The sequence below is a fragment of the Gasterosteus aculeatus genome, chromosome 17 (assembly GCF_964276395.1).
Source record: "Gasterosteus aculeatus chromosome 17, fGasAcu3.hap1.1, whole genome shotgun sequence".
NCBI lineage: Eukaryota > Metazoa > Chordata > Actinopteri > Perciformes > Gasterosteidae > Gasterosteus > Gasterosteus aculeatus.
Window position 1 is genome coordinate 11,383,277 of NC_135705.1, and position 16,836 is coordinate 11,400,112.

Sequence of the window (16,836 nt, forward strand, 5' to 3'; positions counted from 1 at the left end):
ACATACCTGTAGCACAGACATGGCTGTAATAACAGGGAATCATCAATAAAGCCCTGACCCTGAGGAAGAACGTTATAGTGATCATTTTGCTCATGTTGATTGACCTCTATGCACAGATTCAAGCACAATCTTGACCCTCTAATTTGGTGCCGTGCATAGAAGCGGCCGCAGCTCGGCACCCTCTGTGAACAGCTGAATAGTTCAACAGCAGCCATGTTGGCTGGAGTTCAGCTGGCTCCCCCTGTAATCCTCATTCTTCAGGCATGGATCATCGCAGCCACAGGGCTGACTCATGCGTCGGTTTGAGTTAAAAACTGCTGGAGCACTCAGGGAACAAACAGTCTTCTGTGGGACTCCGCCGTGCACTTCTCAGGTTCTCAACATCAGCCCTGAATTGAGAACTTGAATATGGACTCCACATGGTCGCTGCTGCTGCTGCTGCTTAACCTCACAGGAGCTGTTTGTGCAGTGGTGCAATGGACAGAATTAGATGAAGCAAAGGTAAAGGTGCTTTGTAACTTTAATCACATAACATTTGCAGTTGTATTTATGTCAACAGCGAATATATATAAACGGTTAATAGATTCATATTATTTGTTGTGAGCCATGCATGTTGTTTCCTGCCTCTGCTTCACAGGCCTATTTGAGACAGTATGGGTACCTGAATGACCCTGCTGATCCGCTGGACCCTCACCATCTGGAAGAGGTCATTGAAGCTCTTCGGTAAATTAAAATAATGTTGCTTCAGGAGAAACATACATAGCTGCTAGTAGATACAGCACCGTACAGGGAAGGAGGAAGTAAGCAGCCCTCAATTTGCAGATCATTTTTTGTCTCTAGGGTTTTCCAGGGGGTGAATGATCTGCCACCTACTGGAGAATTAAATGAAGCTACTCTGGAAATAATGAGACAGCCAAGATGTGGAATGGAGGACCCCTTCAACAAGAAACATCACAAATACAGAGTGATGGGTGAGTCAAGACGGTTTAAAAAACACAGGTTAAGTAAATTGGGAATAAGTCCAGTCGAAACAATGTTAAAATGTTTGTGGTTGTAACTTTGAGATCTGCGGGCCATAGTATGATATTTCCAAAAAAAGTCATAACATAATATTTCATAGTTTAGAATGTCATCAAAGGAATAAACAGGTCATTGTGTGGTGCATTGTTAAAAGTCTAACAATTCATTGTACAGAATGTCAATGAAATCTAAAAAATAATGTAAGAAATGTCAAAAAAGTCACAGTGTAGTAAATCATCTAAAGGTCAAAAGTTCCAAGTTTAGTGTTTCATTAAGAATTAAATAAAAGTAATCTGGTATAATGCCATTTACACATTGTGTCCTCAAAATAATAAAGGTGTGCTAGTTTAAAATGTCAAAAAGATAACAGTATAGTTTTTCACAAAAAGTAATTAAAAAAGTGATTATACAGTATGTCTTAAAATACTCTTGATATACTATGTCACAAAAGGCTTTTAAAAATTCATAATATATGATGTCATGAAAAATGTCTTAAAAATATTGTTGTTTGCTAGTAGTAAAGTAAAGTATCAAAATGTCCAAATGTCCTAATAGGTCATTGGGCCAATTAAGTTCCATTTCATTTTTATTTTTCACTTCTGGTCTCACTAACAAATATAGAACGTGTTAATTCAAGCTTAGTAGATGATCTTTCTACAGTTAATCAGAAGAAAAGGATTCTTCTCTTACAGGTCGCTGGAAAAAGAGGAGCCTAACCTACCGCATCTACAACTACACACCTGACATGAAGAAGGTAGAGGTGGACATGGCGGTCCAATCCGCCTTCAGGTATTGGAGTGATGTAGCTGCTTTGACCTTCAGAGAGGTCAACTATGGCAGAGCGGACATCAAGATCTCCTTTCACAAGAACGACGGCTACTGCTCCATCCCATTCGATGGCCGTGGTCAGTTTTTTTAATTTTTAATTTATTGGCCTACTATCCCCTTAAACACAAACTGAAATTGCCTGTTTTGTACCACCTGCAGGTCACGTACTTGCCCATGCCGAGTCACCGGAATCTGGTGTAGTCCATTTTGATGAGGATGAGTTCTGGACTGAGGGAACATACTACGGTACTAATCTGCGCATTGTGGCTGCACATGAAATCGGCCACGCCCTCGGCCTGGGCCACTCTCAGTTCAGAAGTGCTCTGATGGCTCCAGTCTACTCCGGTTACAGAGCCAATTTCAGGTTGCATGCAGATGATATCAGAGGCATCCAGATACTGTATGGTAAGTGCATCAAGAAAGCTCCCTGGATTACATCAGAGCTTTCAACTTGTTTACAAGTGTGTTGTATCTGTGTTTGTGAATTTGCATGAATCCATACCATGACACTGAATGAGTGACTTTTAGTCACAGTGTTCTATGTCAAAATAAGGAAGGTGTACTTTCTTAGGCTTCTCTGCTTTGTAGGTAAACACATCACCAGCACTTTAGCCAGTCCAACAGCTCCAGGAAGCCCCCATGGTGCTGAGAACATCCCTGACCCCTGCACTGCCAGACTGGATGCCATCATGTTAGGTACATTAGAGATGATCCTTTGCTAGAGTAATAAGTGTGTGAAGCGCTTCCTATGTGCATTGCAGACTGACTTTACTCTACTCTTCAACAGCAGGATTGCAATATGTGTCACACCAAGTGTTTCTATGTGGTCCCGTGTCCTATACGGACCTAAAGAAACACCTATGTGTTTCTTTAGGTCCGTGGAGGAAAACATTTGCTTTTAGTGGTGATTACGTCTGGACAATCTCCGATCTGGGACACAACACACCAATAAAGATTGACTTGCTGTGGAGGGCCCTCCCTGGGAACCTGGATGCTGTTGTGTACTCTCAAAGAACCAACAAAACATACTTTTTTAAAGGTACAGTTGTGCAACGCCTCTGTCATTTGCTATTTTGTTCTCCAGCTGAGAGTCCAGGAAGTGTGTGACTCTTTTGACTGTTTCTGGTCCCAGACAATAAAGTGTGGAGATATTCCATGTTCGTGTTGGACTACGGCTACCCAAAACAGGTCAAACGGATCCCTCCTAATATTGATGGAGCCCTTTATCTGGAGAAGAACAAGAAGTTGGTCTTCATCAAGGTAGGAAGGCAAGAGCAACCTTTACACATATCCATGCGTTCCCACCAGAAATTCCTTTTTGCAGAAACACTTGTTTGTAATCTCTCTGCTGTCTGCCTGCGTAGGGTTCACAGCACTGGCAGTGGGATGAGTTGAGCTACACTGACCTAAGCCGCTACCCCAAACCGCTCTCTATGCTCTTCACTGGAGTGCCGTCCAGTCCGGATGCAGCCTTCACCTGGACCAATGGCAAAATCTACTTCTTTAAGGGAGATGAGTACTGGCGTGTGAATAAGCTGCTGAGGGTTGACGGAGGATACCCGCTGAGCAAGAGGGAGCGCTGGATGCGATGCTAGGGGCAAACCAGCAGGGGGCGGCATGTATCAAGAAGTCCACGGCAGGGGTGCTGGTTCCACTCCAAAGGCATTGACAACCAGGCAACCTCAACAGCAGTGACTGATTGTAAAATTCTCCTTCGAGGACATATTTGTGTTTTTGTGACTGCGAGAATTATGTAAGCTTTTGTATGATCTCAGGGAGAAATTAAGAAATTGTGTTTCTCTCAAAACATATGTGTTGGATTATGTGTGATATAATATGATGGGAGTGCGCACTTCCCGTTCAATGTTTTTACCGAATCTTGCATCTTTTAAATGTTTTTTCAGTGCTCTTAAGCAATAAAATGTTTTCTTATCTTATGAGTCTGTCAGAAGTCATGTGTCAAAGATATTTTGTCCAGATTCAGATTTTCAGTTCAAATGTAAAATGCTCTACAATGAAACAATGCCAGTCTGTCCTGCATTATGTTGTCTGCAAAAAAACAACTTTGAAAGCGCCATGACAACCCCAACCAGTTACAGAGTTGGAAATCCTCCCCATGACCTCGTTATTGCCCATGAAAAGCCTGCGGAGTAATGCTGCCAGGTTGCTAGGGGCCAGAAGAGACAAACAGTGCCATTAATCTGACTCAATCAATGCACAAAAAATGTTTTTGTATGAAACACATTTATCTATCTTTGCAATTTCTATCAACAGATATGTACAGATTCAGGTAACAAGTGCATTGTCCCTGCAAAAAACAACAACACGATTGATAATTCTTAACAACAAACATGCTTGTTTTTTTCTCCTTTTTTACCCTTATGATGTACTTGGTAAATATATAAATTAACTTATATAAAGTTCACCCCACAAGCATACCACTGTCTACATTCTTTGCCTACTCTATTCTGATGGGAAATACAGTATTTTCTTTACACCATTTTTTTTTTCACTTGTCATACATGTATCCATCTGCCATATTATACTTTCTTTCAAAACCAAACTCCATTTAAACAAATACACAGTCATTTTAAAGAAAAACACAACTCCCACGAGCACACAGTTAAACAGGTAAGACAGGTAATACCAACACTTCATGTTGACTAAACTTATTAAGTACAGTACATGCAACGTAAACAAATTGCTTTGTCACTTCACTACCTTAACAGCTATACAACCGTTTTTGAGGCTCGTACTTGCTATTTATGTATTTAATACATCATGAAAAAAAATGAGGCCCTTACTTTGTTAGTATCTGTTTTGAAGTGTTTCTCTGAGAAACACAGTAGTTGTAGTGGTTATATTATAGCTTTCACCAAACAGGTGATCCTCAATTCTCATTTCCCCCCAAAAAGCAGCATTCTCATTCCCCCAATCAATGTAAGGGCACGATAAAACTTTAGCTGAGGGTTTGTTGGTTAAGTTATGTGTTAGGAAGACAAAGTTGGAGAACCAAAGAGCTGTGGGCCGTCCCCTTTGCTCAGACCCTGACGACCGGGGTTGTAGCTGTAAGGGGCGCGGTGGAGCCGGAGTCATAGTCCAAGTCGATCGTGGTGTGGTTGGCAGTGCCCAGGCTGCTAAGGGAAGTACCTGTGTCCATCTGTCTGTCCCGCAAACTTTGTAGGTAGCTCTAAGAAGAACAAGGCACGGGGAGATGAGTCAGGTACACAAAAACGGTGGCAACTTGACAAGGATTTTATTGCATCTGTTAGTCTCACTGGAATAACTGATGCCATAAAACCCCAATAATCAGCATCTGCAGCACACGGCATGTTGGGTGACACTGACCGGTGCCAGTAGATCCCCAGCGTAACGTTTCACTGGGGTGGGTTTACGGCGGTATGTGCCTTCCTGCCCACCTGCCTGCTGTCGCTTCTTGGCGTCCTTCTCTCTGATTCTCATCAGCTGGACTCTCTTCTGTCTCCGACTGATGACAACTACAAAGAGAAGAGAAAATTCAACGACAGCTTCATTAAGCTTAATTTTTAGACTTATGAGATCTTGAGTTCTGGCCCAAACTGTGTTTTGTGAGGTTGACCATGTTGTTTTACCACCATTACTAATCAGTTCATCCTTGAGTCCAAGGAGATTTTTGTGCAAGATAAATTCCATCAGAAGAACAGGACGGCCGTGTGGTCATAGCGGCAATGACCTTTGACTAGCAAAGTATAATCGGTTCATCCTTCACTCAGTTTGTGTACAATTTGAAGTAATTCCATCAAGGTATGTACCAGTATGTAAGAATTTATAGTACAGAATGTCATAAAAGAAGTAATCAAAGTGAATAAAATGTCATCGAAAGTCCCTAATAGTATGTAATACACAAATTATATAGTATTCTTGTTCAATAATAATAAATCAAGGTCCGATTATCAAGTAATAAATCATAAAAATAATAATAATAATTTAAAAAATCACAGTTTGTCATCAGAAAAGAAATTTAAAAAGTCATAGTACAGTACGTCTCAAAGACATGTCAAGTTTGTCATAAAAATGTCATTCTGTATTATGTCATGAGGACGAACAGTCATTGTTGGACGTCATGTAATTTACGTACTGCACAAAAAGTCATAATAGATGATAGATGACATCTGATAGGATGCTACACCACCTTTTCTTTAACTCAATTTGTTTTAGCATTTATCAGGCATGAAAACCATTGATGTCACAAATCGGTTATTTAAGTGACTCATACACCACCACATCTGGTGTGAATGCAGCCTAAGTTGTGTAACAACTGAAGAAAACTTTTTACTCTATTGTTTTTGTGTAATTCTCTGAAGTTGGATGATTACCGTATTTTCGGCACTATAAGGCGCACCGAATTATAAGGCGCACCTCCAATGAATGACCGATTATAGAACATTTTTCATATATAGGGCGCACCGGATTATAAGGCGCATAAGATACTGCAGTCAAACGTTTGACGTCGGGGCGTGTGGATGGGGGGGGAGGTGTCCGGCAGGGTCCGATCGCTGCTGCGAGGTGCGTCCGCTCCCGCCACCCCCCTCGCCATGCACGCCTTAAATCTTTGGCTGCTTTCCAGCCACGCCGCCTGCCAAGGGCCCCTTTTATTATAACTTATTTTACCCGTTAAGATGGTTCAGCTACTGTAGAGAAAAGGGCCCCGTCTCTCGCTCTTTAATCTCATTATGTGCTCGGCAAGAACGACAGCTTTGTTTCTCCGACGCGCCCTGAAACAAGCTCCATATCTCACGCGTTTGAGCGCCCGCTCAGCATCTCGCCGTCGTAGACCGAGATTTGGCATGTTTGGCAGAGCGCCTTGAGCGCAGTGTACAACCAGTATGGATCAACCAATTAACCAATTGATCCATATATAAGGTGCTCCGGATTATAAGGCGCACTGTCGTTTTTTGAGAAAATTAAAGGCTTTTAAGTGCGCCTTGGAGTGCGGAAAATACGGTATATTGCCTTAGTCAAACCTACCCCGGAACTTTAAAGGGTCATGTCATTTCCACCTTACCCTCAGTGTGGGAGAAGCTGTCATCCGTCAGTTTCCACTGGACTAGTACTCCTATGAGGCTGAGGGCGGGCCAGATGCTCAGAATGACCCAGCTGTACCAGCAGAGAGGTGGCCCGGGTGTGAGGCGCAAGCATCCATACACATGCATGGCCAAAACCAGCATCTCCACAAAGTAATCAGCACATACTGTCATGATAGCTGCACCAAACACAGCCGTGGAGAGCATGGTGAAGAGCTTTTGCCACTGCAGCGTCAGCACAGCAAACAGCATACCGGTCCCCAAAAGGGTCCCCAGTGGGACCCAGACTGTGGTTGGAGTGTTAAACTGATGAGCGACCAGCAGGGCTGCTAGAGCGAGGAGGAGGCCGAGCATCAGTCCAGTCATGAAGAGGCCGACGCTTCGTACCAGCATGGTGACCAGACCACACAGCAGGCCGATGCCGAGGCCGATGCCCGCGCTGGCCTCCACGCTCAGCTGGGTGTCCAGCACATGCTCCTTGTGACACAGCAAGAAAATGATGATGGAGCCAAACATCAGACCAGACAGGAACATGACAGCCTTGAAACAGCGGTAACCTAGAAGAGGAGAGACAGCAGAGATCTACGATGAGGAATCAGAAGTTTTAACTAAAATTAACAAGCGAGTCCATGTTTTGATGATGGTTGCACCTGGGCAGCGTGCAGTAAATATTGCAACCCAATCCTGTATTTTTGGCAGTATCTGAGGTATCAATATCTGAGCAGCTGTAGGTAAGATATACCAAAAAAACTCTGTTTCAGCGTTCTTGATTTCAAGGACCGTGAGCCCGCTGAGATCCTCACCAAAGAAGCAGTAGATGATGCCAAACAGGCAACACATGGAGCAGATGACGGTAGGGATGACATCATAGTTTCTCTCTATCTCCAAACTACAGGCGTCGACGTCGCCTGACCCGGCCCCTGCTGAGCTCGGCCCCGTGGGATCTGCCATTCTGGCTGAATGTGGGAGGCTCGCGTTCGGCACAAGGGTGGAACTTCTGGTGGCGTTATCTCAGCCCCATCTGAACTGGTCTGGTGACTGCAGGAGGAGAGGAAAAGTTGACGAATTCAGGGGAGAAAACTCAAATACGGGCATAAATGTGATGTGTGAAATCTTGAGGTCAACTGTGACTTGCGAGCTTCGCTGTATGTGCAGCTGTCATATGCTCAACTCACAAAGCTATGCAACTCCACAATCCTGTACGCACAGGCATTCACACAAGCAACTCATTCACTCTCTATAACCCATGTACCAGGACCCTCGTTCCTTATCTATGTCGCCCCTGGATCACTGGGGTCAGGAACTTTGACAGTTGTGGTCGGTCATCTGAGGAGAGTAATTGGATTTACTTTATCAGATTTAAACACAAAAAAACTATTAAACTGAAAGAGCCTTTGAGTAATCTGTTCTGCAAGGATTTGGTCAATTTTCTTCCATGCCGAATTAGCTTTTTTACGATTTTATCCTACGTAGCACTGCTGCGTATTAGAAATATACACACATAGAGTTAATTGATACATGTTTTATGATAACAGCTAGTGGACACAGTATCTATGTCAAAAATTATGTCAGCGCAGAATCAGTTATTCTCCTGTGGAAATCATGGATTTCCAAAATGTTGACTTTTCATTTGCTAAGAACCACCTTGATTTCAGCTCTGTCAAACAGTTTATTTGATATAAGTTGGATTGTTTTCTCAATTCATAATGAAACACTTAAGCCTTCGGTTCCAACAGATAATCAGATTTGGTGATATGGATTAAGTCCTATAAAATAATGGCATGAAACCCATCTTTTTCTATCAAATTTCATGAAAAACAGTGCTTTAAAAAGAAAGCGTAGTTCTTTCTCATTTCCCCTCTGTAATTTCAAGGACCAACTAGTACTCTTGCAAAATTGTATGTGATATTTAAGCTGGCAGGGCTGTAGTGAGCCACAGAGGGCTGTAGTGGGGCTAAAGGCTTATGGGTGGACTGCTTTTCTGAGGCTGCTGGAAGGCCTCCTGTATGATCTCACCACAGCTGGGATCAGATTACAGCTCACTCACGTTTTCTACTTTAGACAAACAGGCAGGGAAAGGACGCCTGCCTTTATTACACAGGGCTGTGTAATTTGCATGGCCTGCCAATGACTTTACATGGAAAAAATGGAATCTATCGGAAAGTTTTCCTATTCTTCTTTAGTCACTCGCATTCTTTCAGTAAGTATCCTCTTCTCTAACTTAAAAAAAACGAGTGCAGAAAAGATTTCTATATTCAATAAGACTATAATCTTCTCTTCATCAACCTAAGCCGACTTAATAATAATGAATAATTCTCTTTCGTAGAATAATATAAAACTACATTCAGAGTGTGGGCAGCAGGACACTAACTCCTACATTCTCATAGTCTAATCTATAAGGGTTAACTCTGTTTCAAGACTTGCAAGCTGAACACCAAAGTTGTAGAATAGGGGTCGGCTTTTCAAATTAAGTTAAATCATGATAATAATCAGCATCACTGATAAAAATTACAAGTCCAGTGTCCTCCCCTTTACCACAAATCATATTTGGTTATTGTTGAATCTCATATTGCAAATGGTAAAACACTTTTTGTTTTGGACTAGCAGCAATGGGTGCACTATGTTCCAACTTTTTGATATTTTAACACCATTTTAACAGTAATTTACTTAACTCAGCACGCACATCCACCTCTGCACGTCTTTGCTCATTTTACCCTTCCATGAGTCACAATGGTGTCCTATGTTTAGCGGGCTTGGAAGTCTTTGCTGCTGTGAGAGAATAGAGCCATTATGGGGCAAAACAAAGACTCTGAGGCCCATGCTGTGACCTCTAGTGGAACTCAGAGGAAACCATGCAGACGGTAAAATAGACCACATAAAGATGGCTGAGAGCACCAAGGAGACTGGTAGACCCTCTGTGTTTGCTGTAAGATGGTGCCAAGTATTTGCCTTCAGAGGGCTGGTGAGTGATGAAAGGAGGGGTACCAAACTAGAAACAGAACTATCTATCTAAATGACTGAGCTCACTGGAGGCTACTAGCTCCCCAATGCCTCCTCCTAGCTTAAAGCTAAAGTAGCCTAGCAACAAATACAATGTACTAACTTAGCTGTGGCTAAATGCTAACATCAGCATGCTAACATGCTCACAGTAACGATGTTAACATGCAGATTTTTACCAGGTTCACCCATAGATATATTTAAAGGCTAGATGTCTTACAGCGGAGTAGACGGACGCACATGGCGGCCATCTTGCTACTGTCAGCTCGCTCACCCATAACATTGTGTTGGTAGTGGTACATGTACTTTAAATAATACTAATTTGTTCACTTTTCAACCGACTTTTAAATGGTTTATAAACAAGATGTAGTTATCAAATGAACATTTGAAAAGTTAGAGGATTCATTTATAAAAAATTATCCTTCAATCTTAAACACCAAATTTCATCAATCCATAAAAATTGAAATAAAAATATCAACCCTAAAATTATATCAAAATTGAACAAATCACTCACTGGTCTATCGGGGCAAAAACCTTTGACAAGTATTACATTTCCTAGCATTCCCTTGACCAATTGAGTAATGAAAAGTGTCAACCTCATTTACTCAAATGGCACAACAAGAAAAAAAGCACAAATACTGGCCTTTAAAAGTATCACTTACAGTTTAGCAGAGGGAGCAGTGCATTGACACACAATCATCAGCTTCAGAGGTCCTATTGGAATATTATGTTGCTCCTGAACTAAAAAGCCGCAAAACAGTATACCCCTGAACCAATACTGCATGGGGGCTGAGTAGCACAGGTTTGAGGGCCCAGCTGCTGTGGGACAGGCAGGGCCGACTAAAAGTTCCCCACATAGCAAATTTGGGTGTGTTTAATCATGGGCAGGGTGTGTCTGATCACCGCCTAGGATTCTATAAGTGCTCATCCAACAGCTGAGAAGCTGAATACCTGCAGTGTTACGACCTGGCTGTTTGATAACTTCACTTGGAAGACTCCACGAAGGATGTGAGGTGCATCTGGATTCTGCACTGTTCAGTTGCAGAGTAAAATGAAGGCACATTCAAATACTCAGCTGAAAGACTGATTGGATTCAGACACCGGGAAGGATGGGAATGAAGCTTACTATCGCAGGTGGGCTCATTAAAGCCGCCCCCATATTGTGCTGAGCATGAAACTGGACAACATGGATAAATAAATTCTCATCATCCCAATGACATCTGCTTTCACTCAGAATCCCATTGAACGAGAGATCACAGTGGCCCCCATTGAGCTTCCTGTCTTTCCACAGCAGGAAGCTCAGGGCCACATGAGGAAGTGGAACATCAGCTTTCAGCAGGAACTGACCGTTGTGTTTGTGACCGAGTGCAGACAGGAACCCAAGAGTTGGATCACCAACAGTGAAACATCAATTCACCTCAACAACGACGCTGTCTGCTTTCAAATGAGAATCTGGTATTGGGGAACACAACACCTAGAAATCTGCACTGCCATGAAAGTTAGCAGTGTCAACACAAAGAACTGGACCGAGTCATTAAAAAACAGTAGAAAACGCTACCTTGCAATATGATTATAACAAGCTTGTAATCTGTCTGGCTCACAGGCTAATCCACACATAACACTTGCCATTGTATCGCCGCTTATGTGATTGAAACTGCTGTAACAACTTGTGTAATGAAAAAACAATAACATGACAGAGTTCATAGTCGGTACCTCAACCTAATGTGGCAAAATATGTTTTTACTTTATTCCTCACAATACACAAATTGTGACCACATATTCCAATATAGTGAATCCAAATGTAAAACTACTCACAAAGCCGACAGTGTTTTAGAACACGACATCTTGATCACGGCCCAGGGTTTTTAAAGGTTCACGTTATTTTGCAACATTCTAGTTTACGACTTCAATCAAAGTCTGCTACTTCTAAATCAAAAAATGTTTTCATCATTTTCACTGCCAAATCATTTAGCTTCTGGCCATGAACACCCATAACAATCCTTTGAGTCAGTATTTCATTACTTGTATCCAACCTCTTCTTCCCTCATAATCTCTCAATCTCATGCGGACTTTAGTCCGAACAATAGAGGCCTTTCAATTTATGAATGCAGAGAGCTACTTATAGAGATCAGAAACACTACAAGGAGGCTTTTCAAAAGTCACGTGTCGACGGTGTTTGAGTGTACTGTACACACATAGCCGTTAACATAGCTAGGACTAATATCCATACAAATATTCATCAAGTAAGCACTCTGCTGTTGTAAATAAGAGTTGTGATCCAGCAGCAGAGGAAGGAGCGTACAGTGTGTGCACTTCGGAGCGGCAGTTCCACAACACTCTATTAGGGTCTGTGGTAGAGAGCAAGATTTAGCAGGCGGTGCGGTGGAGTCTGGTCTCTACATGCGAGGGAGAACATGACAGTGTAGGAGATAATATATGCTTCTGATGAGTCCCTGAGCAAGACACCAACATCCTCCTGGTTGGAATTTGAGCTGAGGAAAAGGCATGGAGGTATAGTGTTATTATTGCAGCGTCAATGTCTTTGTTTATCTCTTGTTAAACTTGTGTTTTTATTTCTTTCTAATAAGAGTTCGTGGTTCAAGTAAACTTTCAAAATAAATTCAGTTGGCCACTTCTTGAGTTGTGATACTTTGTGGAGAGGTCTGCTAGCGGTTCAGACCTCCACGCAGTGTCTATATATGTCTGCAGCACATCCACAGCAGCTCTATCATTTAGAGCGGCCAGTTAACCCTCTTTGTCCAATTCCACTCGACAATAATTGTACCTCCGACAGCGATCTCACAAGGCTAAAATATCATGTGTGTCCTTCATTTTACAAGCCAATTCAATGTCCCTCTTATGTCATAGCTAGAACCAATGTTTTATGTGCTATAAGTAGCTTATGGGTGGATGTTTTAAAATGACTGGTATCGGTTTTCATGTGGTTTCCTTGTGACAATGGGTCTTTTCCACCACGCAGGAGTCCCTCCTCTCTTGAATTTGACTGGTTGCAGCTCAACCATTGAACTCCTTTTTTTCCTCAGTTGGGCCTCTTTAGTTCATTCATTTAAGAAGAAGACACAAAAAGACATTATTGATTGCATTTGCTGATATTAGCAATTACACTTTTGGTTGGGTAATAAAACATGTACATGTATGAGCTTATAGCACATTAAAAAACAACAAGGACATATATTATAAATGTATGCATTTTATAAAAAGAGAAAGCACGGCAGTTTATATGTACAATTACGCACATCAGTCTTGCACAGATTATACAGCACAGCTCTTTCTTAACACTGCTCCTCTGATTCATTCCTTATAGATTCTGTGTGTCCATGTGCAGCGCGTAAAGGAGTGCTAACCCATTGATTCTGAAGACTTGCGGTAAACTAAGCAAAATTATTATTATTTAACAGTTGATGAGTAATATTTGTGCTTTAAAATACTGGTAAGCAAGTGAATAGTTTACTTTATTGATACAAAACGTAGTTTACCAATGCAGCCATCTACAGTTTGAAATGGGACATCTGGGCGAAAGCCAATACTTTAATTAGAAGGATAAACCTCATCCTATGGCCCAGTTTTCTTAATAGTTTTCAAAACTTTTTTGTGTTTAACTTGCTGTTAACACATTTTGATAAAAAATGCAAGACAAAAATGACACTGTTGCGTCCGCGCAAATTAAAACGCACCATGCAAAACAACATGTGCAGTGTAACTTTTGATCACAGCCTTTCTCCCCTCAGGCCTCCTTTCCTGCCTCTTTCCCCAACGCAAGGAAGGGCTTCCTCCACCTTTTCAAAGGGACAAAACCATCTGGTGCAGGCTGACAGTCCCACAGAGTGGGTCGAGTAGATGGGAGGGGGGGCACACTGAGGGGGTGTAACTACAGACTGCACTCCCTAGTAAAGACAGGACCCGCAGGCTATCATCACACAGCCCAAAAACCCAACGGGCACCGAACCACAGAGCCGAGGCTGCTTGCACGCTACGTGGGCCAGAAGGCACATGTTGGCTTCCCGAGATGAAGCATGTCCCTCTAAAGGTACACATATGCATAGGCGCTATGGGCGTAAAGAAACATGAGTTATATTCCTCCATGTGTACATCAGACTTGTACATAACATGCAACTGGGGCCAAAATATTTCTGTATTGATTATTATTTTTTGTTAAAAGTTGCAATCCACCTACCATATTCAAAAAGCAGAAACTGTACCACAGATCCACGTTAAAACGTAGAGTAAATGTCTAGTTCAGTGAACCCACATAAAGATGAGCAGCCGGGTTTGTTACACGTTATTACAAACAGTTTCCCTCTGATCGGTCATGATCTGATCTCAATCCCCATCATCGATAATAAAGTACAGTAACAGAGTGAACTGAATTCAAACGTCTCATTGGCACAAACAAACATAGAAAAATATCCTATGGATGTGGACATCTGCAGCACGAAAAACGTATATATAAGTTGGTAATGAAAGTGATTTAAAAAAGACTTACCGATGAGTCTGCGCGCGTGCTCGAGAGATGGCCCGTCAAACAGGAAAAACCGATCAGAGAACCGGGGAAAACCGGGCTTCTCTCAGCTTCTCACCGGGCTCTTTTTAAACTCACGGGCTGCATCGAGCCGACAACCACGGCATCGGATTCTTCCTCTCGCTGCCTCGCGGAAACGTGTCTTTTTATATGACGGCGGACCGGAGGAGACTCGATCAGCTAACGTTTACGAACTTACTTTTCCTTACTTTTTGTGTCCGAACTGACCGTTGAAGTTCCCGTGTGTGACGGCGCGGCACCCGGCTACAGGTCCCACCGCGTCCCCGCACGCCTCCCTCTCTGCTCCGCTACAAACAAAACAAAGGAGGAATATGTGTTTTTTGGCTCCAAGGAAAACCCTCCTTTCTATCTCCATCCAGCGACGTCACTTGAGCCGTTGGAAGAGAGGCGAGGCGGGAGGGGTAAGGGGGGAGTTAAGGGGGGGGGGGGGCACAGCAACAGATGAAGCTCTGAACTTTAATGAGCTAGCCAGCTATAGCAATAAACCCATTCAATTAACGGGGGTTATATTAATGAACTCATAGGAGTCACAGAAGTACATTTACACCAAACTGTTAACCTGGTGTTTTGTTTCCCCCAAAACTGTCCCCATTACAGCAAAGAAACCTAACTTTATGGCCCAAACTGGCTAAACAACAGCTGTTTGTTTTTTTAATTTAAAAATTAGGATTGGTTAATACCAGTACCACTTTCTACCAAAGCACTATTGGAAAGGGTTCATAACTGTAATGAATGGCATTAATAATTGCTAACAAAACACTCCGATAACGTTTTACAGAGTATTTAAACCAGCAAGAACACATTTTGTTTAATAGGTGGTAGCTATAAAAGGTTAAAACTACAGTGATTAAATTAAATGTACTTTATTTTGCAAGATACATCTATTCAGTATCACTAATGCTTTTCCTGATAACTTGGGTGTACACATTTTAAAAACAAACACTGATAATTAAAAGTCATCATTAAGTTATATAAGTGACCTCCCTCGTGTTTTCTGTCATACAAGGTGAGAAACCTTGTCCCTTATCAGTAAACAGCACATATAAATATTTATAACTGACTCAATGACACTCATTATGTTTCAATAAGGAGATTGTTTTTACTGCCTTAGGTTAAAGTTAACCTTATAGATGACTCATAACTGATCCATCACTCAATAGCAATTTAACCATTAGAGAAACACGATTCTAAATCTTTTTTAAAGGGCGTCTTTTTTATAAAGCAGTAAAGCCACATATATATATATATATATATATATATATATATATATATATAAACAGGCTAACTGATGATTTTGGGCTTTTTTGTATTCAAATAGCACTGAAGGGCGTTGTGTACTTACTGTGTTTAGAGCAACAACTGTTGACATAGGACCCTGTGGAATGGGTTGTGTTGGTACATTCAAAAGGAATTAGCTACAGCTGTGAATGCTGAGACTGTAGGAGCTCCTCATTTGCACCACAGGGTCAACCGTAGTAGGCGGTTGCACGTGTCTGAGCCAGGGAGTTGTATTTTTTATAGAAACGACCGTAGGCTGCATGGCCGTTACACCAACAGTTCAACGGCTCGAGTCACACCTGTTCATAGTTCACCACGTGCACGGCGTTCAGTGAACATTTACAAATGGAGAGAAGTCTATGATCGGTTCAGTCGGGTTGACTTTATTAGCAGATCATTAAGATCAGAGAGTATTACTCTGAAAGGGCCTGTAGGCTGCTGCACAACAGAAATTCCCTATAGTCCCAAAATGACCAACCTGACATATAAAAACAGATATGTGAAGGCTGCGTTTGTCGTGTTATGTGGAGAAATTCACGTAACTTCTATCCGAGCAAAGTGTGGGGAAAACAAACTACGCGACAAATAAAGTTGTTTTTCCTCCACATCTCAATACTACATTTCCCCCCCATTTTTCTAGAGTCCCAGAGGAAGATCTATACGGCAGTAAAACCCTTTAGTCTTTCGACGCAGGATTTAACATTTAATGATTCATTTATGAATAAGCAACATTAGTACTGTGACTTTTGCAGCTTTTAAATGAATAAAAAAAAACAGGTTTTTCTTTTCACTAATAAAAGTTTGGTTTCTATTTCCATAATTTAATGCCTGCATAATGTATAGGTTGCCAACATTTATGCAATACAGCCTCAAGGCTTCTATGTTCTGGTTACAATATATTGAGCAACCTCTAAACTCAATATACCGTCTGTCCAAGTCGGGTTTAGGTTAACACATGGAGACATGTCAGTACAGTCTGTACAGATGAAGAGATACACATTCAACCTCTTAGTTTCATGGACTAGGAGTATCTGTGGATCTCCAAGTCTGCTCGTGGCTCTGTGGGATGGGGCAGAACAGATGCTGTGA

At 41.9% G+C, this 16,836-nt stretch overlaps 2 protein-coding genes and 1 long non-coding RNA gene across 4 annotated transcripts; 2 read left to right on the forward strand and 1 right to left on the reverse strand.

Moving 5' to 3' along the window:
• Positions 1 to 250: 250 nt before the first annotated feature.
• On the forward strand, positions 251 to 3,785 carry mmp19 (matrix metallopeptidase 19). The gene is made up of 9 exons (XM_040204174.2): positions 251 to 501; positions 638 to 723; positions 841 to 971; positions 1,713 to 1,925; positions 2,008 to 2,253; positions 2,437 to 2,544; positions 2,723 to 2,887; positions 2,981 to 3,108; positions 3,213 to 3,785. The coding sequence occupies exons 1-9, from the start codon at positions 409 to 411 to the stop codon at positions 3,441 to 3,443; spliced, it is 1,401 nt and encodes a 466-aa protein (XP_040060108.2). The 5' UTR covers positions 251 to 408; the 3' UTR covers positions 3,444 to 3,785.
• Positions 3,786 to 4,075: 290 nt separating this feature from the next.
• LOC120835329 (transmembrane protein 198) lies at positions 4,076 to 14,871 on the reverse strand. 2 transcript variants are annotated; one of them, XM_040204189.2, is made up of 5 exons: positions 14,413 to 14,871; positions 7,715 to 7,949; positions 6,893 to 7,468; positions 5,268 to 5,345; positions 4,076 to 5,038 (listed from the first exon to the last, which is right to left on the reverse strand). In XM_040204189.2, exons 2-5 carry the CDS (start codon positions 7,860 to 7,862, stop codon positions 4,986 to 4,988), a joined length of 855 nt encoding a protein of 284 aa, XP_040060123.1. In that variant the 5' UTR covers positions 7,863 to 7,949; positions 14,413 to 14,871; the 3' UTR covers positions 4,076 to 4,985. The 2 variants fall into 2 exon arrangements, with proteins under 2 accessions (XP_040060123.1, XP_040060122.1); XM_040204188.2 differs by having other exon boundaries at positions 5,197 to 5,345.
• Positions 8,971 to 14,772, forward strand: LOC144388939 (uncharacterized). The gene is made up of 3 exons (XR_013453199.1): positions 8,971 to 9,111; positions 13,234 to 13,295; positions 13,658 to 14,772. It is a non-coding gene; the product is annotated as an uncharacterized LOC144388939 (long non-coding RNA).
• Positions 14,872 to 16,836: the final 1,965 nt, after the last annotated feature.